At 47.5% G+C, this 26,869-nt stretch overlaps 1 protein-coding gene across 10 annotated transcripts in view; it reads right to left on the reverse strand.

The window, feature by feature from the left end:
• The window catches only part of RBPMS (RNA binding protein, mRNA processing factor), a 244,006-nt gene that overhangs the window by 18,004 nt on the left and 199,133 nt on the right, over nt 1-26,869 (reverse strand). For 4 of the 10 annotated variants that reach the window (XM_045164271.1, XM_045164264.1, XM_044936489.1 and 1 more), the window contains 2 exons: nt 7,617-7,747; nt 4,724-4,975 (listed from right to left, as the gene is read on the reverse strand). The exons of 3 other annotated variants lie outside the window; for them this stretch is intronic. In XM_045164271.1, coding sequence (XP_045020206.1) covers nt 4,844-4,975; nt 7,617-7,747 — 263 coding nt within the window. In that variant the 3' untranslated portion in view covers nt 4,724-4,843. Of the gene's footprint in view, nt 1-4,723; nt 4,976-7,616; nt 7,748-26,869 lie in introns of those variants that run through there. 3 more of the 10 variants (XM_044936405.2, XM_025278924.2, XM_025278925.2) reach the window with 1 other exon arrangement.

The following is a 26,869-nucleotide window of genomic DNA, read 5'->3' on the forward strand; positions in this document are numbered from 1 at the left end:
GAGGCTGAGGCCAGGCCCCAGCACCGTGACCTTGCACCATCTCCAGGTCTGAGCGGTGCGAGGCTGCTGAGGTCTGAGTCCAGGCAGCCACACGGTCTAGATCCCAAGAGCAAGGTCCTAGGCCAGTGAACCCCTCCCGCTAAGACAAATCAAGGCCAGGGCTAATTAAACATAACCCTTCAGGGATCATCTTCTTTTCTGGCCTTTTCAGATCTCTCCCTGTCTCTCCTCAGCACCAACTCAGCTTGCGCTTCCAAACAGGCATGCGAAATGTGCTCAGACATCCTAGCTCACTCAGGACGCCACTCAGGTCGAAGGCACCCAGGCGTGTAACACCCTGTGTCAGATTAAGTCCGCAGTGCTGGCTGGTCATCCATATTTAATTCTGTCAGTCTGTTAATTTTTAACTATGTTTGCTATCAAGGGCCATTAGAGGTCTCCAGGAGCTGCGGTCGGTGGAGCGAGAAGCGCTCGGTGGCAGAGCAAATGAAACTTGGAAGTCGGGGCGTCCCACTTTCCCCTCCTGTCACCGAGTTCTGGCCTTCCCCACCGGCAGCGCCGGCCTTGAATAAAACATGATCCCATTTGGAGCTCGTTTTCCTTTTCGCCCCTGTCACCACGTGTTTTCTTCACGGAGTTCACTTGGTTTTTATGGCGCCTGCATCTTTTAATTCCAAAGTTTCTTGGTAGCCTTTCTTGGTTTTGCTCCCAAAGCAGTTTGAATCCATGTCCTCTCAGATGGTATCTGGGGACTTGTCCCACCAGAGGCCAAACACCTGGGTGGACGGGCCAGTGGAGCTGGCCCCAGCCACCCCTCAGCTCACGCCGGGGCCCTTTTTGCCTGATTCCAGATGCTTCTCTAATTTACCAAAGTGTGAAGCCTGGGCCCTCGGGTTTCTGCAGGCAGGGGTACCAGTCCTGAGCCCCTGCATCCTAACTGCTTCTTAAGCTACAGAGAGAGGTCCCAGGCATCTCTTCTTGACCAACAAAAAAAAGGAAATGGAAGAGCTATTTTAACAGTAATTACTGCTCTATGCCAAGCACTTTACTTTGTCTCAAAATAACCCCATGAAATAAGTGGTTCATTCTTCCTACTTACAGATGAGGAAACGGAGGCTCAGTGAGGTAGCAAAATCAACAGAACAAAAGCCTGCCTAAAACCTCAGTCAGGAGCATGGGAGGAACCTGTCATTAAATTCGGTCTGTTGGATTTTCTGCACCGTCCCACTGCGACAGGCAGACGGCTCAGCAGTGAACCGATGGTCCCAAAGGGGAGCACCCAGGTGAGGCTCACGGAGCCTTGGGGGCTCTCCCTGCTCACGAGGTTGGAGGGATGCAGGTGGGGGGAAACACACAGCATTGGGGGGATGTAGCCTTACAGCTGGAAAAAAAAAAGGAACCCCAAATGAAGGCAATCCTGCCACCTGCCCCCACTGTCAGGAAATCTGCCCAGGACTGGGGGTGTCCGGGCTCCTGCAGCCAGAGCTGCGGCTTTGATCACAGGAACCACCGGGCCCAACCACCAGACGGAACATTGGCTCTGGACTGCTCTGAGGCTGGCGAGGCCAGGGCAGAGGCGTACGTCGCTCCCTTATGAAGAGGCTCCTTAGGTCTTCAAATACCGAAAAGCAAGGGCAAGACACAGGACAGGTGGGACAGAGAAGGTAAAAGGGGGCAGAGCATCTCCTAGGCCAGGAGTTGGCTCCTGGGGGTGGGAGGCAGTGTTCAGCCACCAGGACTAGGAGAATCATCTCCCCCGCCCCCAAGGCACACAGTGTAACCCCATCACCTGGACACCAGACTGGAGCTGAGTCATAGCAGAGAGACTGGAGGGAGAATGAGCTAGAAGGCCCAGGGAAGGACAGGCGGGGTAACCAGCAGCTGAAGAGCTCTGAGTAAAGGAACACATTTAACCACTGGTCTCTGGGAACCCAGCTGTTTCCTGTCGGGGACAGGCGTGTCCAGGCCTGGCCTGCCCCCAGGGTGTGGGGGGCTTCCTCTGGGGGCCACGTTCTCCCAGAGCAGGCACCGGCTGCAGGGACCACAGTGCTGATGCGGGCAGGCATCGCTCGTGACGATGGGGACCATCATTCAGGCCTCATCTCGCTCACCCACTCCCCAGCCACCTCCCCAGCCTCTGGTCTTCCCTTGGGCTGCAGCCACGAGGACTCTGCATTCCCACTGGTGTCCAGACGGGCTAGACGTCTGAACCAGCACAGTTCGTGGGGGTAGCTAGTCCTGGGCTCCCTTCTCCTTGAAGCTTCAAATGCACCTGGAAAGGCTAACATTTTCTAAGCCCTTACTGTGCACCAGGCACCCCTGTTTTACATGAGGGATTTTTAGCCCCACTTTGAGTGTTAGTTGCTTAGTCGTGTCCGACTCTGCGACCCCACAGACTGTAGCCTGCCAGGCTCCTCTGTTCATGGGATTTTCCAGGTAAGAATACTGGAGTGGGTTACCATCTCCTTCTCCAGGAGATCTTCCCGACCCAGGAATCGAACCCAGGTCTCCCACCTTACAGGTGGATTCTTTTAAGGAACTTGAGTCAAGGTCACAGAACCTGTAAATGGCAAAGCCCGCATTTGACCAGGGAGTCCCAGAAACCTCAGGCCTTATGGGGTTAACAGGGAAAGAGCCCCCTAGGGAGGGGCTGCGGGGGCTGGAACAGGAAAGGGGGCCCGGTGCTCACGAGAGGCTGGGTTGTGAACATTACGCCTGCCCATCTTTGGTCTACTATGGGAGCCGAGCCAGGGGCTCTCAGGTGACCAGAAAGTCCAACAAAAACAGGGAACGAGACAAGGCTGGTTCGATCAGGAGACAGACTACCAGGGCGTGGTTTCCCCGCCCCTACTCTGACCTTCACGGAGTTGCAGGTTTAAAGAGAAAAGCAAATGTCAGAGGATTAATACTTTCATTTATGCCCGAGAACAATTCAAAGCCTTGAGCTGATCTGCCTCAAAGGCAGTCCTTCAAGGCTGGGGTCTCTGGGGCAGAGGCCAGCCCCAGGGCTACAGAATAAGATATATTTGGGAAAGTCAGGCCTCAAGGATGAGGCTGTCAGGGGGAAGAGAAACCACGCCTCAATCTCCTGATGCCTCCCTTTCCTCTGGGAGGCTGGCAACTGGTGAGGGAATGAAGTCGCCTCCGGGGGTTCAGCTCTCAGGCCCAGCATTTAAACACTGGCTGCTGCCTTCTGAATAGGAGGGAGAAGCTCAAGGAACCGAGTCCCCTCTGTGCGAGTCCCCAGGAGCAGCCGGGTAGGAAGCAAGCCCCGCTGCCCCGCTGTGTGCTCACCCGAGTCCACAGTCACACCTGCCTCCCTCACCATGGCCCCCTCTGACCAGCTATGTACCACACTTAAATCCGACTCACATCAGACCATGCTGCTTCATCTCAGTATTCACTATGGGGGCTCAGTGACAGAGGAGATGCCTGAAGAGATTTGCTTTAAAAAAACAAATGAGAAGTTTACAAATGCAGTTCTAGAAACTGCAGTGTCTGGGGTGAGGACCCGGAGGTCAGGACACCCACACGTCACCCTAGGCCATCTCTCCCCCATGACTTCTCTTCCCTGTTTGCCTATGTGTTTTTCCCATGGTCCATTTTGGCATTTATTTTAGGTCTAACCTTTAGGATTTTTCCAGTGTGTCACAAGGAGACCTCCCCAGGGGCCCGTCTTGCCCCGGGAAGTCTGTCGTTTCATCTGAAGACCTTCTGTTCACGGGCAGGTGATGCGCTCCAGTCACAAGCTGCAGGGCAGCCCTGGGACACAACGTACAGAGACTCAGGGCAGACGGGGCCCGCGGAGGAGACAGGGTGGTAGCCAGGACCTGCTCACTCGGTCCCACTTACCTGCGCAAGTTCCTGGCTCAATTCACGGTGACTCTGGTCAAGGGTAAATGGTATTGCTTCCAGACTGTGGGAGAGGACAGTGTGTTTTATTGGCTTCCTCTCAGCCCCATTAGCAAGCAGACCAAAAGCAAAAATGAATTCAGACTTAAAAAAAAAAAAAAAGCTGAGATGTGTGAGTGTGAGTTAAGAGGAACTGTGTGGACTCTCTTCCGCGTGCACCTTTCCTAAAAGTCGTGAATGAAACCTTCCTCCCTTGTTCAGTGACTCACATAATACACTGAATACATTTCAAGTACCAACGATGGTGAAAGTAAGCAGGATGAGCACTTCTTAAAATGTGAATGATCTTTTCAGAAATCAGCTGCTCTCTTATCTCTAGAAGTACAAAAGGCAGCACTTCGGCTTACAGTCCTCCTCCAGTAATTCTTTACAGGTGTGATGTGATGTCCAACATGCATCTTCAATGTAGCCATGGAGGCACCATACAAGCCGGGCAGAACTAGAGATATGAAGCATCAACTCCTTTGCAGCGATAATTTCTGTCTCTCCTGGATCTTCCCTCTGGATCAGACAGACTGGAAAAGACATCCATCCTTGTTGAAGTGACAGCTCCCGGCAGGTGTGACCCACGGATGCTAGAATGAGCAACTTCTGATATGCAGCTCTGATGGTCCAGGAGCCCAAGAGGATACAGGCAGCAGCAGCGAGGCCTCGGCCCTGGACCAAGTCTCCCTGGGATGCTGGCTCCTTCTCCCATATAATGTGTACTCAGCGTCCTGGGCCCAGCTCTCCCCAAATCTCAGTCAGAGATAACATCTTAGCTCCAAAGTCGCATCACCATGAAAAACAAAACGCTGCAGTCTACTTGAGATCATTTTTGCTCTAATTAAAATTTTTATTGAAATCTCTCAAACGTTACCAAGAAATAGTTTTTGCAAAAGGGAGGGAAGGGAAAAAACAAACAACAACAAAAAACAGCTAACAAGCAAATTCAACATGGGAGCTCCCTCTGCTGGTCTGCAGTAGGTTGATATGTTACAAACACATTCCCAGAGACAAATCTAATTTGCTGGAGAAGTGGACAAAAGACAGGTGTGTTGGGCTTTGCCTCAGGAGAGAAACACTAGAAGAAAAAAAAAATCCAAGTCTCAAAACAGAGCACAACATCACTAAGAAAAGCAAAATCATCTCAAAGCTGATCTCCAAAGACATATAATAAGATTTCCAGAACAAAAACGGAATTAGCCACTAAGGGGACGCTCCATTCTGGTCTTCCCCTCTGCTCTACCTCCAGTTAGTAAAAATTCTCTTAGGCCTTTTGGGTGATGGTTAAGTTCTGAGTCCCTCGTCTCTGCCTCCAAGTCTCTTCTTATAGGCTTCTCATCTACTTAGAGAAGAAAAAGATCCAAGGAGTCATTGGAGCAAGGCCTCTCCACAATTCCATTAAAGAATTAGTCTCTGGTGAGCCAGCACTGAGGTGTGGACAGAGCTGGGAATCAGGCGACCTGACTCTGGCCACAGCAGAGCCACATGCAGACTTCAGATAATTCTCTGCATCTTCTCCGGTCTGTGTCCTCATTTGTAAAATGGGTCAGACCAGCTGATCTGTCAAGCCTCTCCCAGTTCATTCTACGATTCTCATATCGGACAAAGACATTTAAATGACCGTATCTGTTCATCAGTCTTTGCAACACAGTAACTCAAGCTTGTACTGGGAATGACCCCCAACAAGAAGCGGGGTTGAGCGCAAGGATCTCACACTGGTATCAGATGAGAGTCCCACCAGCTCTAGGGCTGATGTAGCAATGCCAAGTGGATGCCCGGCTGGGAAAGCCTCAAGACCAAGAACAGCTCACGGGGAACATGCCACCATGGGCAGTACCCATCCCCGTAAGTCAGAATAAGTGAGTCCATTTATCTTGGCACCGTCTCTCCTCATCCTTTCTCACAACGTCCTGGGCTTTCAGATCTCTCATTCCCGGTCCTGTTCGGCCAGTGTCAGGTCTTGCTTTTCCTGGGCAGTGGTGAAAAGGCTTTGTGGCTGATTAACCAAAGCCATGGGTATTTAGAAGACCATGCAAACTTGGCACCATGGTATTATTAACATGGCCTCAACAGTCAATGGATCTGTATCTAGGCAGTCAAGAAGGCAGCTATTACATAGCTCCCAGGGAGAAGGGGGCTATTACATAGCCCAGATGGCGGGGGTGGGCCACCAACAGAGAGGACTTTTTGAGTTGCTCCACGGCCTCTATGAAATTATGCCTGAGGCCCCCATGAACATTCTGATAACCCAGCAGAAGGCGTCTGCTGGTTCTCTTTCCCTTTTCCAGCTCTGGCTGCCTGCCATTGCAAGGGTGACCAAGCACTGACGTGGACAAAGGTGGAAAGGGCAGCAAGGGAAGGAAAAGCGAACAGCATGGACAATCCAGACTGCGTGTCAGTCTTGGAATAACCCTGTTATTCTGTTTTCTGTGCCAAGTGCTGCCACCACCACCACCTACGTGTTTCTTCACTACTTGGACTCTTTCCACCCGCCTCTCCCAACTCTGGAGGTCCAGGCACGGAGGCTTTTTCTTTGTAGGTTGCCTGCACAGTACCGGAGAGGCTGGGTTGTCCATGCACAATCGAAGCATTGACAACTGAGCTGGAAGGGAACGGAAGGATGTCCATCTAACAAGACTCCTGAGCCCACGGCCTCCCTGTGAGAACCCTCACTGGGGCAGCTGGTAGGTGTCGTGCACAACACAATTAAGTTCTGTACCACGTAAAAGAGCATTAAGTCAGAAGGCTTTTCTGGCAAGCTGTTGATTTCACCCGGCCTGGTCAATAAACACTAAGCAAAACAACCCCCTCCTCTCCAAACCTGTGCAGGTGATATTTTAAAAACAGGATTTCTGCTTTTAGAGGAGTTCACGTGGAATAAGACACATGACAGCTATATTCTTTTTCTCTTATTTGCTATTGATCATCACTCTGGATCCTAACATGGATTACTACTACTGCTTACAAGAAAAGAAAAGCTAAGAGAAACAATTTATTTTATCCCAAGGGAAGAGAAAGGGTTCGTAAGTAGACAGTAATCTTTGTGAAGAAACACTGGAGTTTGTTTATAAAACTCAGGCTATTCTTAACTGAGAAAGAAAGCCGGTCAGAAGACACACCTCGACCCTGACTTCTAATTACATTTAAGACATTATGTCGTACCTCCTTTCCCACAGGGTCTCTTAAAAATAAATGGAAGTGTGAAATCTGGTCTTTGACAACGTAGGATAGCACACAGCCTTCCTCCTAAGACTCCCGACATGCCCCCTTCATCACTCGAGCTCCCAGAACACACGAGAACTCCATACAGACAGACACACGCAGACACACGACTCCAGGGCCACGCGCACGCCTCCCTCCACGGTCCCTCCACACAAGGCACACACGTCTGTGCTCCCCGAGCTGTGCTCGAGCCGGCTGGGGGAGGTCTAACCCGGGCCCCCTCTCCCGTGTGTGTGACATGAGGTGAGATCATTAAGGAAGAGAGTGGTGTTGTCTGGGGGGGCGGGGCAAACGTCAGGCAGTGGGTGATGTCATGGCTGTCAGATGGTCCTCAGAAGTCCCGGAGGAGTGGCGGCTGATCGAGAGGGGGACATTAATCTCTCGGAGGTGGATCTGTTAGCCGGAGCGGTGTTAGTTGTACGGTGTGCTCTGGGGAACCAGGTTGGAAAGGACGGGTGCTGGGGTGAGTGGAGTCGTGGCCGAGGGGCGTCAATTACCTGGGCATGCAGTGAAGCGGGGTAGGTGAAAGCAGGAGGAGGCAGCGCAGGCGCTAAGTCCGCTGGGTACAGAGGGTACGGGGCCCACACTTCAGGGCTACTGGGGTAAAGTGCAGGCACTGTGAGCTCATCTGCAAGACAAGAAGAAGGGCACAGTTAGTGGCCACCCCGCCGCCGGCTCCGCGTCGCAAACACACCCGCGCGCCCGAGCCCCCGGCCACGGCACGGGTCGCATCGCTCTCGGCCGCGGCATCGCCTGTTGGCTCCGGTCTCCTGAACACCGACCACTGACCAGTACATACAGAATTGGGGGGGGGGGGGGGGGCGGGGAGGAAAGCTCGAGGGCCGGGATGGACTGCGGGTGGTGGAAGGGAGGCTCAAGACGGGGGGAGGGGGTCTATGTCTCCTTATGGCTGATTCACGTTGTTGGACGGCAAAAACCAACACTGTCAAGCCATTCTTCTCCAATTAAAAACACATTTAAAATTTGTAAGTAATTAAACATATTTCATACTTATTTAAAAGTATAAATTTATACCATATAATAAATTCATATATAATTATATAGTATTTATAAAAATCAGGAAGTAAAATAAAAGTTTTTAAAAAAGCAGTAAGCATCTGCTTCCAGCCTGGCCTGCTGAGATCTTAGGCTCCGCAGTGGACACTCTGATGTCTTTCCAACTGGAATACGGGGAACCCCCTGAACAGTGGGACTTCCTGAAGCCAAAAGCAAACAGGGTCCTCCAAGGAAAAGAGAGATCCAGTAGCGATCTCCCGTGAAGACCCACTGCAGAGCCGTTGGGAGAACAGCAGCCACCCGGCAGGACCAGAAGGACCCCAGAAGGACTGGAGGAGGACCCTGTTCATGGGCATACTAATTACTGGCAAATATTGTGATCATTCAGCGTTTTCTGTTTAGAAGCACAAGGGCAGATACTGCCCACAGGGCATTTAAAGTGTTCTAAGTTTGGAGGATGGAAACAAAGTCTGGGATGTTCAGATTCAAGAGGCGCTGCACCAAGATCCAAATAAGGGCATTCACTTCTGTTGACACAGATTTCATTTTCTAGGGAAAACACGTGAGTTGTGATGCTGACCGGCTGGTCTCAATGTTCCTCATTCAGCATCGAGTCCATGCTGGTCAGGCTGCAGTTTTGTCAGATTGACAGGCAAGTGCTGGGGTCTTAGAATGCATTGGGAAGCAGCCCGCTGAAGCCACGACACACACGTGGGGGGTGGGCTGGGGTGTGTCTCAAGGCAAAAATACCCAGTCAATAGTTATGCGTCTGGAACCCATGAAGCAGCATCTCAGTATGTGCTTTTATCACCTGTCAAATTCTGATATCATGTAGGCCAGGGATGCTCCCTGGGACTGCCAAGGGAGTCAGGAAAGGTGACCCCTAAAGCCATTAGTGATTCTGCCATTCAGGACTGTCCAGAAGTCGACAGTGCATGGCATGTGACCCAAGGTCCAGAGAGTCATTTGCTTCCTTCTCACCATCCAAGCTGTCCCAAGTCTTCACTCCAGGTCTCCCCTATCTCCCCAAATTCTGATTCTGGGCAGATTTTCAGTGTGGGGAGGAGGTTAGAAAAAGACGAGTGCCATGCGGAGTGTGACATGGAGACCACCCTACAGAACAAGCAGAAGGCAGGTGAGCCCACAGGAGCGTCTCATCAGTGGATGGGTGTGTGCGGAGCTTCTGTCTCCAGCCAGCGTGGAAGAGGTTTGTTTTTTTTTAAATCAACTCAGTTGTCATTGTGGTAATAGTTTATCTTTCTCTCTCTTTTTTTAAATTATTTTTGATGTGGACCACTTTTAAAGTCTTTATTGACTCTGTTACAATACTGCTTCTGTTCTATGTTTTGGTTTTCTGGCTGTGAGGCACATGGGAATCAGCTCTTGGACCAGGGATCGAACCTGCACCCTCTGCATCAGAAGGTGGCATCTTAACCACTGGACCACCAGAGAAGTCCCAGGAAGAGCTTCTGAAAGGATGAGGGAGAGCCAAGAGCTGTTGATGATGACACCTTAGGTGCCAGGCAGGGGATCCCAACAAGGTGGGGTGATGAGACTCTGGTTGCTCAGGCACCCCAACTTTCCCTCTCTCAACAAGGCTGTTAAAGCGACCTCCTCGTGGTGATGGGAACACAGTCTGCTGGAGCCCAGGCCAATTATTTGGATGGGAAAATATTAACATCATAATCCTTTTTAAAGTGATCAGGTCTCCACCACCTGCTTCCACAGTTCTAGGGTGTGGAGGTGTGTGTGTAGTTTCTGGAAGGAAATTCCATAGCGAGGGGTTAGCTGAGCCCCGTGATTCCTGTGGCGATGAGACCATATGATTTCCATTAGAGCAACAACTCTTGTGAGAGCCCAGGCTCGTGGAAACCAACCGCTGCCAGAACCAATGCCTCAGATTTTAAACAAACAACCATTCTCAGGACTGGCAGGCTGTGACCATGGCTGCTGTTGTTATTTCAGCTACCAGGTTATTTTAAGACATTCTGAGTCTTTTTTTAAAAAGTCAAGAGAGTCTCAAGACCCAGCACAGTCATCTTTCGGCCCATGCTTGCCTGGCCCCACGGTGACAGCAGAGGACAATAATCACCACCCAGGGGCTCTGCTCAGTCTGCTGCCTGATGGCTAGAGGTGAGGAAGCCTTGCAGGGTGCTCTGGGGCTCCCTTCAGAAAGTTTCCAGAAAGTATGTCTTTTAAGGTATCTGATCGTAAAGACATAGGGTCTGAGTTTTGATCTCAGCCTGATGGAATTTGTATTTTTCAGATCTTTCCGTATCTTGTCCTATAGCTTTATTTCACACTGACCAGTCACGGATGGATATTTGCACAAAACCTAGCCCACGGATTCCCTGGTGGCTCTGTGGTAAAGAATCTGCCGGGCAGTGCCGCAGACGCTGTAGAGACAATGCAGAGTTCAGTCCCTGGTCCAGGAAGATCGAACATGCTGTTGAGCAACGAAGTCCACGCACCACAGCTACTGAGCCTGTTCTCTAGAGCCCGGGAGAATCTACAGAAGCCAGAGCACCCTACAGCCCGTGCTCTACAACAAGAGTAACCCCTGCTTGCTAGAACTAAAGAAAAGCCCACCAAGCATGGCAGACCCAGTGCAACCAATAAATAAATACTAAAAAGCCTAGCCCAGCAGAATGGGGGGCTTGCTTCCAAGTCCTCTAAGCCAGGGGTCCCCAACCTCCAGGATCCAATGCAATAATAGTAGAAATAAAGTGCACGATGATTTAATGTGCTTGAAACATCCCCACACCACCCCATCCACTCCAGTCTGTGGGAAAATTACCGTCTACAAAAGCAGTCCCTGGAACCAAAAACAATGGGGACCGCTGTCCTATATCCCAACTGCAGAGTAACAGTATAAGTCAGGTAGTGAAAATGTCTAAGTCTTAGTCTATCAGTCGTGTCCAACTCTTTTGTGACCCCACGGACTGACCACCAGGCTCCTCTGTCCATGGGATTTCCCAGGCAAGAATACTGCAGTAGGTAGCCATTCCCTTCTCCAGCGGATCTTCCCAACTCAGAGATCAAATAGGGGGCCTCCTGCATTGCAGGCAGATGCTTTACCATCTGAGCTCCTAGCAAAGCGCCAGTGAAGCAGATCCTAAGAGACCAGGGGGAACACACACTGGGTAAATCCCTTGCTCCAGCTCGTCAGCTCTCCCTTCTCTTCTTAGAATTGAATCTGGAGTTATGGTAACTGTTAAGAAGCGCATGAAAGGTTGGTCAGGAGGAAGATGAACTCAGGGTATCAGTGGAGATGCTCTGTGTGATGAGTGCTGAGACAGGAGGGCAGTAAAGTGATGACTAACAGCACATCCTTCGGGCAGGAGCCAGGTCTTACTCTGCACCCCTGGCCCGGCTCTGAGCCCGGCATTTAGCATGCAGTCATGCTTGGTGTACTGAACAGCACCTGACAGAAAATCCCAAAACTTCTTTAAAGAGATACCACTGTTTTCTTTGTTCAAGGAACTGAGGGAATAGCCAGAGGAACCAGATCTAAAGTTTCTCAACCCTGGCAATATCTGTCATAGGCACCCGAAATATTGACCCAAGGGAGGCTCAAATCAGAGCAAGTGTTTTGAAGCAGGCGTTTTTAAAGTTAAAAATAAAAGCAATGGAACCTTTCTTCAAACATGTTTCCCAGAAACTCTTTTTTAATAGAAGTGGAGCGGTCTGGGCTGACTCTCCGGTGGTCCTGGCTGGAGGAACTCAACTCCTGGGACAGTTCCTGGAGAACACTGGGGTTCTGGAAGTAACTGTCTGAAAATCGCTCCTCCAGTTGTTCTCATCCAGGGGCCAGTTTTTAAAGCAAGCTCTGCTTCCAAAACTCTGAAGTCTGAATTCATTCCTATAGTTTCTGGAAACCCCTCGTGGAGCAGGCAGACGTGCAAAGGGTTGTCAAAGTAGGATGGGGACAAACCAAGGAACAGTGACGCAGCTGGGAGGGAAGCAAGCAGGCCTGCTGGCCTGACTTCAGGGGCCAAGGTACCAAGGTATGCCAAGGCCATGGATTAATGACCTCCCTGGTGGCTTAGATGGTCAAGAATCTGCCTCCAACATGGGAGACCTGGGTTCAACCTCTGGGTTGAGAAGATCCCCTGGAGAGGGAATGGCAACCCACTTCCATGCCTAGAAAACCCCATGGACAGAGGAGCCTGGCAGGCTACAGTCCATGAGGTTGCAAAGAGTCGGACACGACTGAGCGACTAACACTTAATGGCCTCATGAGTGAGGTGCTGAGAAATCTGACCCAAGCCGTACAGCAGGTAAAGTAACAGGAAGAAAGGCCAACAACCCAGGTGGAGTTCTTCACGCCCCTCCCCGTGCTCCCAAGGCAGAGGTGCCAGTGGCAGAACAGCCCCCCCAGAGCGCTGTGCTGGGGGCCAGCGCTTCTCAAAATGTGCTCCCCAGACCAGCAGCCAGCAGCACGGGAGAAAGGCAAGTTCTCCACTCCACCCCAGACCCACTTAATCGGGAATTCTGCCCTCCAGGTGATTCTGGTACACACTTCACTCTGAGAGCCACTAACGACAGTAGCTACCTGAGTAAAGTCTGGGGTATTTTGCTTTCCAAGTGCTGTGACATAGTACCCGTGGAATAAATGAATGAGACACTCCAGGAGAGAAGATGCAAATGAAAGCGATCATCCTGGACTTGTTCTGTGAAGAGAAACTGAAGGGTCAAAGTAGACCCAGCCTGGCATCCCTTGCTTGGCTCAGCTGTTGTTTAGTCGCTCAGTCGGGCCCATCTCTTTGCGACCCTATGGACTGATGGACTGTAGCCCTCTAAGCTCCTCTGTTCATGGGATTTCACAGGCAAGAACACTGGAATGGGTTACCATTTCCTCCTGCAGGGGATCTTCTTGACCGAGGGGTCAAACTCATGTCTCCTGCATTGGCAGGTGGATTCTTTACCACTGAGCCACTAAGGCTCAGAGCCACCCATGAGTTGAGAGAGCCATACAAGCACAGTGGAGGTGGCCGGCCCGGGGCAGGATCACACCTGGAAAGGAGGAGTCCACAAGAACACCTCCACTTCACTGAGAGGCTGAAACTCCCTGAAAACGCACATGCTCTCCTTTGTTGCAAGAAGGCAGTAAGCTGAACGAGCTTTTTTGCATCTGTATGCTTTTTTTGTTGTTGTTGTTGCTAATGTGGTTTGAGAAAATTGTAATAGGTAAAGAGATGGGTTTTCCATAGAACAAGCCCTTCACCTGACCACCCCCTGGAAGGAGCAGAGCTCAGGTGGGCTTCACGTTCCTTAGTCTCGGCCCATCCTGTGCCAACTTAGTAGGAAAGCAAGGCTAAAGCAAGAGAACCTCTGATGGCCTGAGCCCATGGGGATGGATGGCCTGGGAGTCAGTGAGGCTGAGTGAGCCAGGGCCCAGGGAGCAGAAAAAGATCAGGAGGCCAGGGCTTTTGTCTGGGCCTAAGTCAACCCTCCTGGGAGGCTGGCTCAACCCTTTCCCCTTGCCTCACATCTGGTCACATTCTTTTTCCTTTTGTACCACTGAGGATACATACAGTTGTTGGGGCAGTATCCATCTGAATTGACCTCTTTCTTAACATAAGAATATATTCAACCAGAACAGTTCAAACTGAATTCTAACAAACAAGGACTAGAATCCCCAACTCCACCCTCCAATCTCTTTGAAATGAAATAACTGCAAAGTCTCTGCTGCTGCTGCTGCTAAGTCACTTCAGTCGTGTCCAACTCTGTGCGACCCCATAGAGCCCACCAGGCTCCCCCGTCCCTGGGATTCTCCAGGCAAGAACACTGGAGTGGGTTGCCATTTCCTTCTCCAACAAAAGATTATCCGTCAAAAGACTATCTTTGTAAGCAGAATAGTACCAAATCATATTTTTTAAAAAACTCATTTTTAAACTCTATGACTTTAAGAATGTCCTTCTATGAAGGCAACAGTCACCCATTAGATTGAGAGCTGCTTGAGAAGTATCCTCAGTACTTAGCATACTGTCTGACATACAACAGCCAAGTCTGATATTTTTGAAAGGTTTTTTTTTATTTATTTATTTAGGCTGCACCACATTGGGATCTCAGTTCCCTGACTAGGGGTCAGACCTGTGCCCCCTGCAGCAGAAGCTCAGAGTCTTAACCACTGGACTTCCAGGGAAGTCCCTGAAGGAAGAGATTAAAACTAGTTTCTTCTCCTCTCCTACTCTGTTCCATTTTGCTATTTGTGTATGACACCTTGAGAGAAAATGGGAGGGCCATCTTGAAACAAGGTGACACCCACGTACCTGGATAACATCTGCAGGCTTGTGGATGTGTTCTTTAACGATCAGGATGGTGGGGGTATAGATACTGACATTGTATTGCCTTGTCATCTCTTCTGCCCCTCTCAAACCGACATACACATATCCAAATGACAAGTAATCTTTGTACGCGAAAGCAGTCAACTTGTGCAAAGTCTCTGAGGAAGGTTTAAACCCAAAGAGCTCCTGAAGATCGCCCAGTCTGCCTTTTCTTCTGGATGAGAAAACCAGGAGGCAGACAAGGGAAGTTTCCAGTCTAAGGTCATGCTGAAACTTAGGTGAAGATGAAGGACTCTTAGAAATGACGGAGATCAAGAGGGAGGGAAAAGGAGAATCTTTAAAGGACATAACCTTAGTACAGTTGAGAACACAAGGTCCAAGAACTTTAAGTCACCATTTACTTTGTTTCTTGGACATTTCTATTTGGAAATATTCCATAGCAGTATCACGCTCAATATTCATAAAAGGAAACATACTCCCTCCAATGGCCTGTCCTCCTCAGTCCCAGATTTCAGTAAAAGATGCTTAGATGTCCAAGCCAGGATGACTTGGAAATCACCCTACCCATATCCAATCTTTCATCAAGGTCCTACTGAATCTATCCCATCACATCACTTAAATCCTAACCACCGTCACTGGATTACTGAAAAGGATTCCTGAACCCAAGAACTTTAAAATATATGATTCAGTACTGTCACTCTGCAGCTTAAAACCTTCCTATGATTTCCCTTGGATGTCTGGATAGTTTGTGAACCCCTTAGCCCCTCCAGCCCTTACTCTCACCTGGTTTTCCCTCCTGGTCTAGGATAAGTGAGTTATTTACCTGGTTTGACCACACACGGTTCCCTTCCCACTTCTAGGTCTAGTACATACACATCTCTTCTGTCAGGCATGCACCTTCCTTTCACCTGGTGTAACTCTTATTCATTCTTTAAAGGATTCCCCTTAGACGTCACTTCCTAGAGGGTAGAAGGGAGGTGAAAATGACCATCTCTGGGGCCATGAGAATCCTCTCTGTGTTCTTTAAAAAAAAAAAAATTAAAAAAATATTTATTTATTTATTGAGATTATGAGCATCTTATTAGTTGCAGCATGCAGGAACTTCAGTTGAGCCATGTCAGATCTAGTTCATGACCGAGGAACGAACCTGGGTACCCTGCATTGGGAGCACAGAGTCTCAGTCACTGGACCACCAGCAAAGTCCTCTCTCTCTGTGTTTCTGTGTTTTGCTACATTCTGCACTCCCAGTGTCACAGACACCCTTTGCTTACCCTGGTACCTAGACTAGTACATCAGAAGGTATTAAGAAGTCAACTCTTTGCTGTGTATTTGATAAAATGAATGGAGAAAAAAAAAAAAAAGAGAGAGAAATTGCCCTTCAGGAGGAAATGATCAAGTTGTAGATTAATTCAACTCTGTGTGGGAGAGAAACAGGCAGAGAGAGGATGAAGGTGAGAGCCTGCAAATCCTACTTTTAATTTTATTTTTTGGCTATACTGTACAGCATGCAGGATCTTAGTTCCCCGACCAGGGATTGAACCCGTGTCCCCTGTAGTAGAAGCACAGAGCCTAAACCACTGGACTGCCAGGAAGCCCCCAAATGCTACTTTTTAAGTAAGATTACACTTTAACTCTATATTAATAACACCTATTTTCATATATTTTATACAAAACTGAGAACGTGCACATCATTATTCTGAATCCTTATTAAAAAATCTGGAGAGAGATTTCTTCAGAAAAATGGAAAATACCCTACTCCAGTGGCTAAGACTCTGTGCTCCCAATGCAGGGGGCTTGGGTTCCATCCCTGGTCAGAGAACTTGATCCCACATGTCACAACTAAGACCTAGCACAGCCAAATAAATAAATATTAAAAAAAAAAAAATCCTGGAGAAAAGGGCAGGAATGGATGTCGTATTTTAACGATGAGAAAAACTTAAGTGTCTGAGCTGGGATTAGAACCCAGGTCCCATGTCTTGGACTCCCCTGGTGGCTCAGACGGTAAAAAATCTGCCTGCAATGTGGGAGACTTGGGTCCAATTCCTGGGGAGGGAAGATCCCCTGGAGAAGAGAATGGCTACCCAGTCCAGTACGGTGGCCTGGAGAAGTCCATGGACAGAGGAGCCTGGTGGGCTATGGTCTATGGGGTCACAGAGAGTCAGACACAACTGAGCGACTAACACTTTGACTTATTTTCACCCACGTCTCATGGTTCGGGCTCCCTGGAGCACAAGTGGTCTTCATCTCTAGCATTCAGCATACTCAATATACTAGAACAAACTCCACGAGGGCCTGCCTGATAGATGAAGAATTCGGCCAGAAAAAACAGCAGCCATGTCACAGAAGGCCCAAGTATGATGAAAAATTCCAAACAAGAAAAATAAATCCAGGACTCTTAAGCAAGCAACTCCTACTCACATACCTCTGCAAGTAGTTGATCCAAGTTTGTTAAGCAAACCCTTCAAAAACCAGCCTTACGAGGCCCACTCTTTTGAGGACTATCCCATTAGGACATGCTCTTCTGATGTAATAAGGGCTAAGAACACAGTCCACTCCCAGTTTCTGTGGCCAGGGACAGTGAACACAGGCTGTAGGGGTTGAAGAGTGTCCCCACTAAAATTCCTGTCTGCCTGCAACCTCAGAATGTAACCTTTTTGAAAACAGGACTTTTTGGAGATGTAATTATTTAAGGATCTTGAGATGAAATCATCCTAGATTTGGTGGTGGTGGTGGGCTTAAATCCAAAGACTGATGTCCTTATAAGAAGAACAGAGGACACAGAGAAGAAGGTGATGTGAAGACGGGGACAGAGGTTGGAATGATGCAGCCACAAGCCAAGGAACCACCAGAAGCTATGAGACACACGGGATGGTCTCTCTGCGTTTCTAGAAGAAGCCAACCCTGTGGATGCCTCGACTTCAGACTTCTCTCCTCCTAAACGGTGAGAATATATCTCAGTTGTTTTCAGCCACCCGTCTGGTGGGAATCTGTTGTCATGGCCCAAGAAAACCTCTGGTTCCCATAAAAGGTCACATACTTCATCAGCTCCCCAAGAAGGTAAGTGTAGGGGGACAATCAAAAGATTCGGTGAAAAGTTCAAATGAATGTGATACCAATCGTGAATGGAGTTTGTCCATTCGGCATAGGGAGCCAGCTGTGTTCAGAGCTGGAGACCCTAGGAAAAAATCAATTAGTGCTCAGCACTCGCTCTACTCTACCTGCTCTTTTTTTGAAATTAATATTTATTTTGCTGCACTGGGTCTCAGTTGTGGCACTTGGGCTTAGTCGCTCTGAGGCATGCAGGAATCTAAGTTCCCAGGCCAGGGATCAAACCCACATCCCCTGCACTGGAAGGCAGATGCTTAACCATGGGACCACCAGGGAAGTCCCTCCACCTGCTCTTTAATCCAGTCCTTGGCCATTTTCTTTGTTTCGGTTACTAATTCAATTTAGGATAATTCCTAAGTCTTCAGTGGAAAAAGTTACAAAAAGTGGGGAAAAAGTGGAAGCAGTGATAGATTTTACTTTTTTAGGCTTTAAAATCACTGCAGAAGGTGACTGCAGCCATAAAATTAAAAGACACTTGCTCCTTGGAAGGAAAACTATGACAAACCTAGACAGTGTTATTAAAAAGCAAAGACATTACTTTGCTTACGAAAGGTCCATACAGTCAAAGCTATGGTTTTACCCAGTAGCTGTGTACAGATTTGAGAGTTGGACGATAAAGAAGGCGGAGTGCCCGAGAATTGATACTTTCATACTGTGATGTTGGAGAAGACTCTTGAGAGTCCCTTGACTATAAGATCAAACCAAGGAATCCTTAAAGAAATCAACCTGGAAGGTTCATAGGAAGGACTGATGCTGAAGCATCAATACTTTGGCCATTTTTGTTAAGAGCTAACTCACTGGAAAAGACCCTGATGCTGGGAAAGACTGAGGGCAAAAGGAGAAGAGGGCGACAGGATGAGATGGTTAGATACCGTCACCAACTCAATGGACATGAATTTGAGCAAACTCCAGGAGACAGCGGAGGACAGAGGAGCCTGGCAGGCTGCAGTCCATGGGGTTGCAAAAGAGTCAGACACAACTCAGTGACTGAACAACAACAACATAAATATACAACTAAGATTTCCACTTCAGTGCAGACATCCTAAACACATTCAAGTCAACTCATCCAAAAATGCACTCACTATCGCTCATAAACCGATGCCTCTTTATGCCTCCCCACACTCCATTATCCCATCCATTCAGGTACAAGCCTCCTTCATTTCTCATATCCAATGACTAGAGTTTTAACACATTAAAGATGATGATGCAGACTAACGATAATAAGAGTAGCAAAAAAGTAGCTAATGTTTATGGAACATGTCTTACAGGACACCCACCATGCTCACACCGCTGGTGGGAGGCTCCAACTCCAGCCCCTGAGCGTCATGAGGAAGCACAGGTCCTCACAGGTTCCGTTCCTCGTCCGCTGGCTCACAGCAAGCGACAGAACCAGGGTGTGCATCAGTCATCTCCAGACCCTCCACTTCTCTGCCTCTTCACACAGGTGGCATTTCCTCTGTGCCTTTCTCATAACTATCTTTCCCTTTACAGCCTTAATTCTACCACCCAAATGAGGTTCCCAGCTGGACTCTTAACAGCCTCCCCTTGACTTTTAAACTGGTTTCCTAATGACTTCCACGGTCTTTCCACTCACTTTCTTCTCTCCTAATACATATTCCTAAAGCAACCCTTTAAACCTGCAGGCTAACCCAGACCAAAAAAGGTATGCCAAGGAAATTCCAAAAGCAAGCTGGTCTTTATTCAACTGGGGCACCTCCCCTCCAGGTTAAAGGTTTTTGGGCCGGGCCATGAGCGCTCACTGCTCCCAGGGTCCCGTTCTTTCCTTACTGGGCAGATGTTCCATGTTAAAATACCTTCCAGTCTAGGACAGAGGATGAGATGGTTGGATGGCATCACCGACTCGATGGACACGAGTTTGAGCAAGCTCCAGGAGTTGGTGATGGACAGGGAAGCCTGGCGTGCTGCAGTCCATGGGGCTGCAAGGAGTTGGACACAACTGAGCAACTGAACTAAACTGACTCTTGATCTGAGCGAGGAAGGAAACCCAGAGAACAAGCTGCAGGAAAACTGTTTCTCTGGTGACTTAATTAAAGTCATCACTGTTACTGCCTCTTGCTCATCAGAATGGCCCATTTTCATACCTCTTCCTTCCTGAGACCTGGAACTGCAGGGTGGAGGATCACCCAGAACTTCCCCAGCAACTTCCCACCCAGACATCACAACTGAACTTTTACGTTTCTCTCTGAGAGCTGGTCAACAAGCAATTAACTGCAATCAAATCTAGATGTTTAACAGGAGCTCTATTTCCAGAAAGCACTGGTGGTTTTATGTTTGTTCGTTTGTCTTTTTTTTAAACATATTCGGCTGCACTGGGTCTTATTTGCAGCTTTCCAGAACTTAGTTGAGGCATGAGGTACTTTAGTTCCCTGACCAGGGACTGAACCCAGGCCCCTTGGGAGCATGGAGTCTTAGCCACTGGACCACAATGGAAATCCCAAGCGTTGGTTTTCTATCATATAAACAACATAAAGGGCTTCCCTGCCGGCTCAGATGGTGCGGAATCTGCCTGCCAATGCAGGAGACCCGGATTCAATCACTGAGTCAGGAAGATCCCCTGGAGGAGGAAATGGCAACCCACTCCAGACTTCTTGCCTGGAGAATCCCATGGACAGAGGAGCCTGGTGGGCTACAGCCCATGGGGTCTCAAAGAGTTGGACACAACTGAGCAACTAATACACACATACAACATAAAAACATTCCCCCAGATCTACTCTGCTAGAGACCCAGGTAAGCTTCATGAAGATAGAATACTCTCATGGATTCACTACTAGATATTCCCTACTAGCAATTATACTATTAATAGCTGTATTTACTAACATGCCATTTTCACAGTGTCTGGAGCAAAGTAGGCACCCGATAAATATTCCCTGAGTGGATATACCCTTCCTTTTACATAGCACACCCCCTCCTTCCTCTATATTCATCCAGAACTGTACTGTCAGGTAAAATGTTTCTTCTGCCTCTCTTGCTGCCCAAACAGACTTCTCCATCTGTAGTAGGTCATTTAATTATAAAGGGATCTCAGACTGTCCAGAAGAGTGGGTGTGTGGCTGTCCATGGGACCAGCCACATAGCAAATGGTTGTAATAAGGGTATTTATACAGTACATACTTGGTGCAAAATATTTTCCAGACTGTAACCTATTTATTTGCCAAAACATCCTTATGAGGTACTGCGATTACTACTCCATGTCACAAAAGCAGGATCTAACTAAGGGTTTAGAGGGACGAAGTGACAGGCACAAGGCCAGGCAGCGGGGAGGAACGGGGCCATGATCTGAATTCACGCAGTACGGCTACAGAGCGCATGCTTTGACCCACTGTTAAAACGGTGTTTTTTTCCCCCCCACCCCTAGCCAAACATCTTCCCCACAAGCCATAAAGTTTCACTTTACAAGTTAGAAAAGACAGGTCACCACCTTCAAAGACAAAGAACAAACAAAACGCTACTTTAGGGTAGCTGAATAAATATCATAAGAAGTCATTTTGGCAACATGACAATTCTGGTCTGCTTCTCTGGGCACTGATGATGTGTAATGAACACTTAATTTTTAAAATTTATAATAAAAAGAAAAGCATGGTCATAAGGTAAAATTTTTAAAAAATATTTCTTTGATGCAGACCATTTCTCAAGTGTTTATTGAACTTGTTACCACGCTGCTTCTGTTCTGTGTCTGGGCTCCTTGGCCGGAGGTGGAACCCGCCACACCCCCTGCATCGAAAGGCGAGGCCTTAACCACTGGACACCAGGGAAGTCCCCAGTCATAAGGTAGTTTCGACATGAGTTCTACAAAACTAGTTAGAAGATATACAATATGTATATAAGCACTAAGTAAGGGAGAGAGAAGGCATGAGAAATTAATTATAGGTGTGGATCACAGAGATGGCAGATGAGAGATGGTAACAATGTGTGCGTTACTGAGAATACTGGCCCGAGTAGAAAGAAAGCAGAAGACATTTCTTGCTCTGTTTAAAAAGTATTTAAGGAAAAAATAACCACTTTGTGCTTCAGTAAAACTTCCACTTGCCACTGACCTTCGTGGGGCATAGATGTATTGATACCATTTGCTGAGGGAAGAAAGTGGGGAAGGGAGAGATGTTTACAAGAAAGTACAGGCGTAGGTGTCTTTTAATGAAACTGCTGTTTGGATACATCGCTACTTAGTTATTGGAGAAGGAAATGGCAACCCACTGCAGTATTCTTCCCTGGAGAATTCCATGGACAGAGGAGCCTGGCGGACTATTGCAGGCTACTGTCCATGGGGTCGCAGAGAGTCGGACACAACTGAGCAACTAACGCTACACTCTTTAGTTATACAAAGAGATCATCTACAAACTGTTTCATTAAATGACAAGCTCCCTGAGCCCAGAGCCTGCATCTCTTTTGCTCACCACAGTATCCCCAGTGCCTAGTATAGCACATTTATCTAACAGAAGTTCTTTTTTTTTTTTTCCCTTTTTGGTTTGGCCACACCAAAGGCATGTGGGATCTTTCATTCGCTGACTAGGGATCAAACCTCTGCCCCCTGCATTGAAGTGCCGAGTCTTAACCACTGCACGGCCAGGGAAGTTCCACTCATCATTTTTGGATAAATGCTCTGTTAGGCACTAAATCTTTGCACATGCTGATTTTCTCTGAGATAAATTCTAAGACCGAAAACGACTATGTCGGAGGTGATGAGAATTTTTAAGGATGTTGATACATCTTTCTGTGTTGAAATGTTTCAATAGATATTCCCAACAGAAACAGAAATATTTGTACCAGCTTTTAGTATGACAATATTGGGGATTATTATTGAAAACAAAACTAAACAAACACAGACAATTTTAGAAGCAAAAAATCTCTATATTACTAAGTTAACAAAGCTGAACTCACTCATTGCCAGGTTCTTATTTGGAGCAGGTGCCACCTAGGAAAGTCTTCATTAACGCATGCTGCTCTCTTAAAAAAAATCCAGGAAGGACCAAACAATCTTCACGGCAGCTCCCATAACAGCATATGTACCCTGACTACTGCGCCTATCACCGGCATTGAAAACGATCTCTTTCTGTATTTTTCTCCTTCTCCAAGTTGTAATCTCCTACTCCCATCACTTCTGTCTGGCACACAAAAGATATTCAATCAAAGTTCATTAAATCTAGGGAATTCCCAAATGGTCCAGAGGCTAGGACTCCTCTTGCTTTCACTGCTGAGGGTGTCAGTTCAATTCTGGGACGCGGAACTAAGATCCACCAAGTCCTAAGGCATGGCCGAGTAAAGTTTACAAGTTTACAATGTGCATAGTTTTGAGGGACATTTTGTATGACATTAAAACAAAGTCTGTTAAATTTAATTGATATTACCAAGTGCCTGCAACTTATCACACTGTCAAGCACACGTAAAATTAGGAAATGATCAACCCAAACGATGTATGATTTGGCACATTCCCTTGACTTTTAAGAAAATATCAGTCTAAATCTGCACAGGCCCTGGTCCTGGAAGTAAAGGCAGAGATTTTAATAATCTGTCATAGCTGTCCGTTTTTAAGAGCTTGAAGATGACTCTAGGAGATAATGAAGCAGAACCTCAAAATACACCTTAGGCAGTGATCCCCAACCCTTTCTGATACTGGGGACTGCTTTTGTGGAAGGCAATATTTCCATGCACAGTGGGGTGGGAGGGGTGAGGTGAGGATGGTTTCGGAATGATTCAAGTGCATTATATTTAATGTGCACTTTATTTCTATGATTATTTCATAGGCTCCACCTCAGTGGATTAAGTCATTAGATCCCAGAGGTTGGGGACCACTGCCGCAGAGTACAAACAATACAAATCCACACACAGGCAGGAGCACGCTAGCCTCTGGCCACGTGAGGCATTTCTGAATGAAGCTGTGTATCTGAATAGAGCCCCTGCTCTCATGCCTTCCCACCTCCTGCTCTATGAGCTCAGGAACTCTATCCCTCTCGGTTCTCCATCTATGTCCACTGCGCACCCCAGGTTCCGTGCCCTTGACTTATCCACAGGGAAGGACAAGAATATTCACAAGTCATTGGCAGAGTGTTACATCTTGAGTACACAGATGACAGGCGGGTGGGCCAGCCTGGTAAAACCCATGTCATCCCTGCTCCCTTCTTTGCCGGTTCTCTCATGTCAGAGCAATTGTAGTCTGTAGTTCACTATTCTGAAAATAATTCTGATTTCAATATGCACGGCTATGTCAAAAAGTTCCAAGCATACTTTGTAAAACTCAAGGGAATTTACCCATCTTTTGGAAATCAGGAAAAAATAGGCATTCGCTTATGCTAATATTGTTGTATCTCAAGGGGCCTTTCCAATCACTGAAAAGGTACAGCCTCTACACCAAAAGGTGTTGGTCCTACATAAGACCCACTGAAGTAAAATGTCATCATCTCTAGAGACAGATGGATATTTCAGAGTTTCTCGGGTGATACTATAATTTGGACTCCTAGAAATTCAAATTCAAACTGCAATTTTAAAATTGAAGACACAGCAAAAAAGAAAAAAACAAAAACACCCAAACATTAAAAACAGAAGCAATATTTTAAGAAATTCAATAAAGACTTTAACAACGGTCCATATTAAAAAAAAAAAAAAAAAACCCTCTATAAAAAATAAAATTGAGCACATTACTTAACCTAGAGGCAGCTGTGTCATTTATCACCTTCCTGATTGTGGCCGCTTGGGCACTTTACTACAACCACGGCCATGACCACCTCACCCCCGCCCTCCAGACTCTCAAAGCCCAGGGGGTATGACAGCCACATCGCATGCATGATGAATGCCAAAAAAGCCCCTCCACGAGCAAGCTTTCCCAAGCTCTCCTTGCCATGGTCCCTGAATGGCACTTGGAAAGTGAGGAGGAACATTTGAAATAACGAGGCCATTTATTCCTCATGGCACTGTGGTGATTGTCATTTGGTAATATTAAAAAGCAAACCAAGGGGCTTCCCTGGTGGTCCAGTGGTTAAGACCACCTTCCAATGCAGGGGGCTGCAGGTTCAATCCCTGGTCAGGGAGCGACGATCCCACATGCCATGAGGCCAAAAACCAAAACATAAAACAGAAATAATACTGTACCAGATTCACTACAGACTTTAACAATGGTCCACATTAAAAAATGAACTGAATGAAATATCATCATCACTCTTTACTTAACATCAGATTATCTCAGCACAGGAACGCTGATGGGTATGGCAAAGGCTGCTTAAACATTTCTCTGTGCCAAGGTGTTTTAACATTTCTTTCAGGAGGTTAGAAATCAATTACTTAAATAGGAAGTCTCATACCTCCCATTACTGTGAACTCTGAAAAAGTTACAGGAAAATAGCCATCAGAACACTTCTGTCCACAGGTAACGTAGTTGAGAACATGTAGAACTCGCTTTCCTCGATGCATTCACTTTTATAATCTAGTGACCTCAGAGGAAAACTAATACAAACAAACTCCCACTTCCAGAAACATCTGTTGCAAAAGCTGCTCTCCTTGGTCCCCTGCACTCTCAGAAGAGACACAGATCTCACTTTACCACTGAAGGTTGCGCTTCCATCTGCGCACTCGAGGGTGGCGCTGAATAAACTGTTTTCTAAGAGGGTTGAACCTTGAGCCACAAGCTGGATGAAATAACCGGTGGCCTTCAGCTAACAACAGCAACAGCAACTAGGACTCCTCTCGCTTTCACTGCTGAGGGTGCCAGTTCAATTCCTGGACACGGAACTAAGATCCAGCAAGTCATAAGGCATGGCCGAACGTTTACAAGAGAATGTGCATAGTTTTGAGGGAAACAGTACCAGCTCAGGGTACTGGGCCAGCATGAATGAATATAGCCCAAGGGATGCAAAAATGTCAATTTAGTCAGGACACAGGTGGGCTTCCCTGGTGGCTCAGAGGTTAAAGCATCTGACTGCAATGTGGGAGACCTGAGTTCGATCCCTGGGTCAGGAAGATTCCCTGGAGAAGGAAATGGCAACCCACTCCAGTATTCTTGCCTGGAGAATCCCATGGATGGAGGGGCCTGGTGGCGACAGTCCACGGGGTCGCAAAGAGTCAGACACGACTGAGCGACTTCGCTTTCAGGGGCACTAGAGGTAAAGGACTGCCAATGCAGGAGATACGAGAGATGAGGGTTCCATCCCTGGGTTGGGAAGATCTCCTGGAGAAGGTAACGGCAACCCACTCCAGTATTCTCGCCAGGATAATCCCATGGATAGAGGAGCATCGAAAATACAGTCCACGGAGTCACCAAGAGTCAGACACGACTCAGTATGCACACTGCCACTTTTTCTCATGTTTGATAGCATCTCTGTCAATGGCTTCAACACATATTTGCTAAGTACCTACTGTGGACCAGATGCCAGGTGAATGCCATCATTTAAAACTTCTCCAGCCCAAATTCGGGACAGTAATGATGAGCCATGAAGGAACCTTATTATCTACACAACTGAAATGTGTGCTGTGCTTAGTCACTCAGTCATGTCCGACTCTTTGCCCGTGAGGCTCCTCTGGCCATGGGACTGGGATTCTCCAAGCAAGAGTACCAGAGTAGGTTGCCATGCCCTCCTCCAGGGGAACTTCCCAACCCAGGGATCGAACCCAGGTCTCCTGCATGGCAGGCAGATTCTTTACCAGCTGAACCACCAGGGAAGGTAATTCCTACTTAATTGAATGTATCTTGGTGATCTTGGGGTGGGGAAGAATGTACTTGAAAAACAACTATTTGGAAATGGAACTTATTAATTTCAAGATGGCAGGCTGTTAGGATGATGTGATCTGTCATCTGGAAAGTGTTGGAACAGCTATAAACTCTCCAGGGAGTCCGCAAATGGTCACCAAAAAGGACTAGACAAGGGAAGAATAAATGACCTTCTTGGATCAGTAGTGCACATAATTCCAAAAATACGGTAAAAAGCTCCCATGGCACAAAGGAGCTCAACTCATTGCTCTGGGATGACCTAGAGGGATGGGATGAGAGGGAGGTGGGAAAGAGGATCAAGAGGGAGGGGATATATGTATACATATAACTGATTCACTTCAGTTATACATACAGCAGTTATATTGTACAACAGAAATTAACACTGTAATGCAATTATACTCCAACTAAAAAAAAAAGTTTCACCTGAAAGTCAAACCAGTGTTTCTCTCCTACGTTTTAGCTGTAAATGTTGCTAGCTGTGCCAACTTGGACAATTTTATCTAATTTCTCCAAGCCTCAGTTTCCTCAGATAAAAATACAGACTATGATATAGCTTCAGCATAAAAAGGAACTGAAAATTTGGGGCTCAGACAGTAAATGTACCAGAGCACGCGGTGGTAGC

Source organism: Bubalus bubalis, chromosome 1 (assembly GCF_019923935.1).
Source record: "Bubalus bubalis isolate 160015118507 breed Murrah chromosome 1, NDDB_SH_1, whole genome shotgun sequence".
NCBI lineage: Eukaryota > Metazoa > Chordata > Mammalia > Artiodactyla > Bovidae > Bubalus > Bubalus bubalis.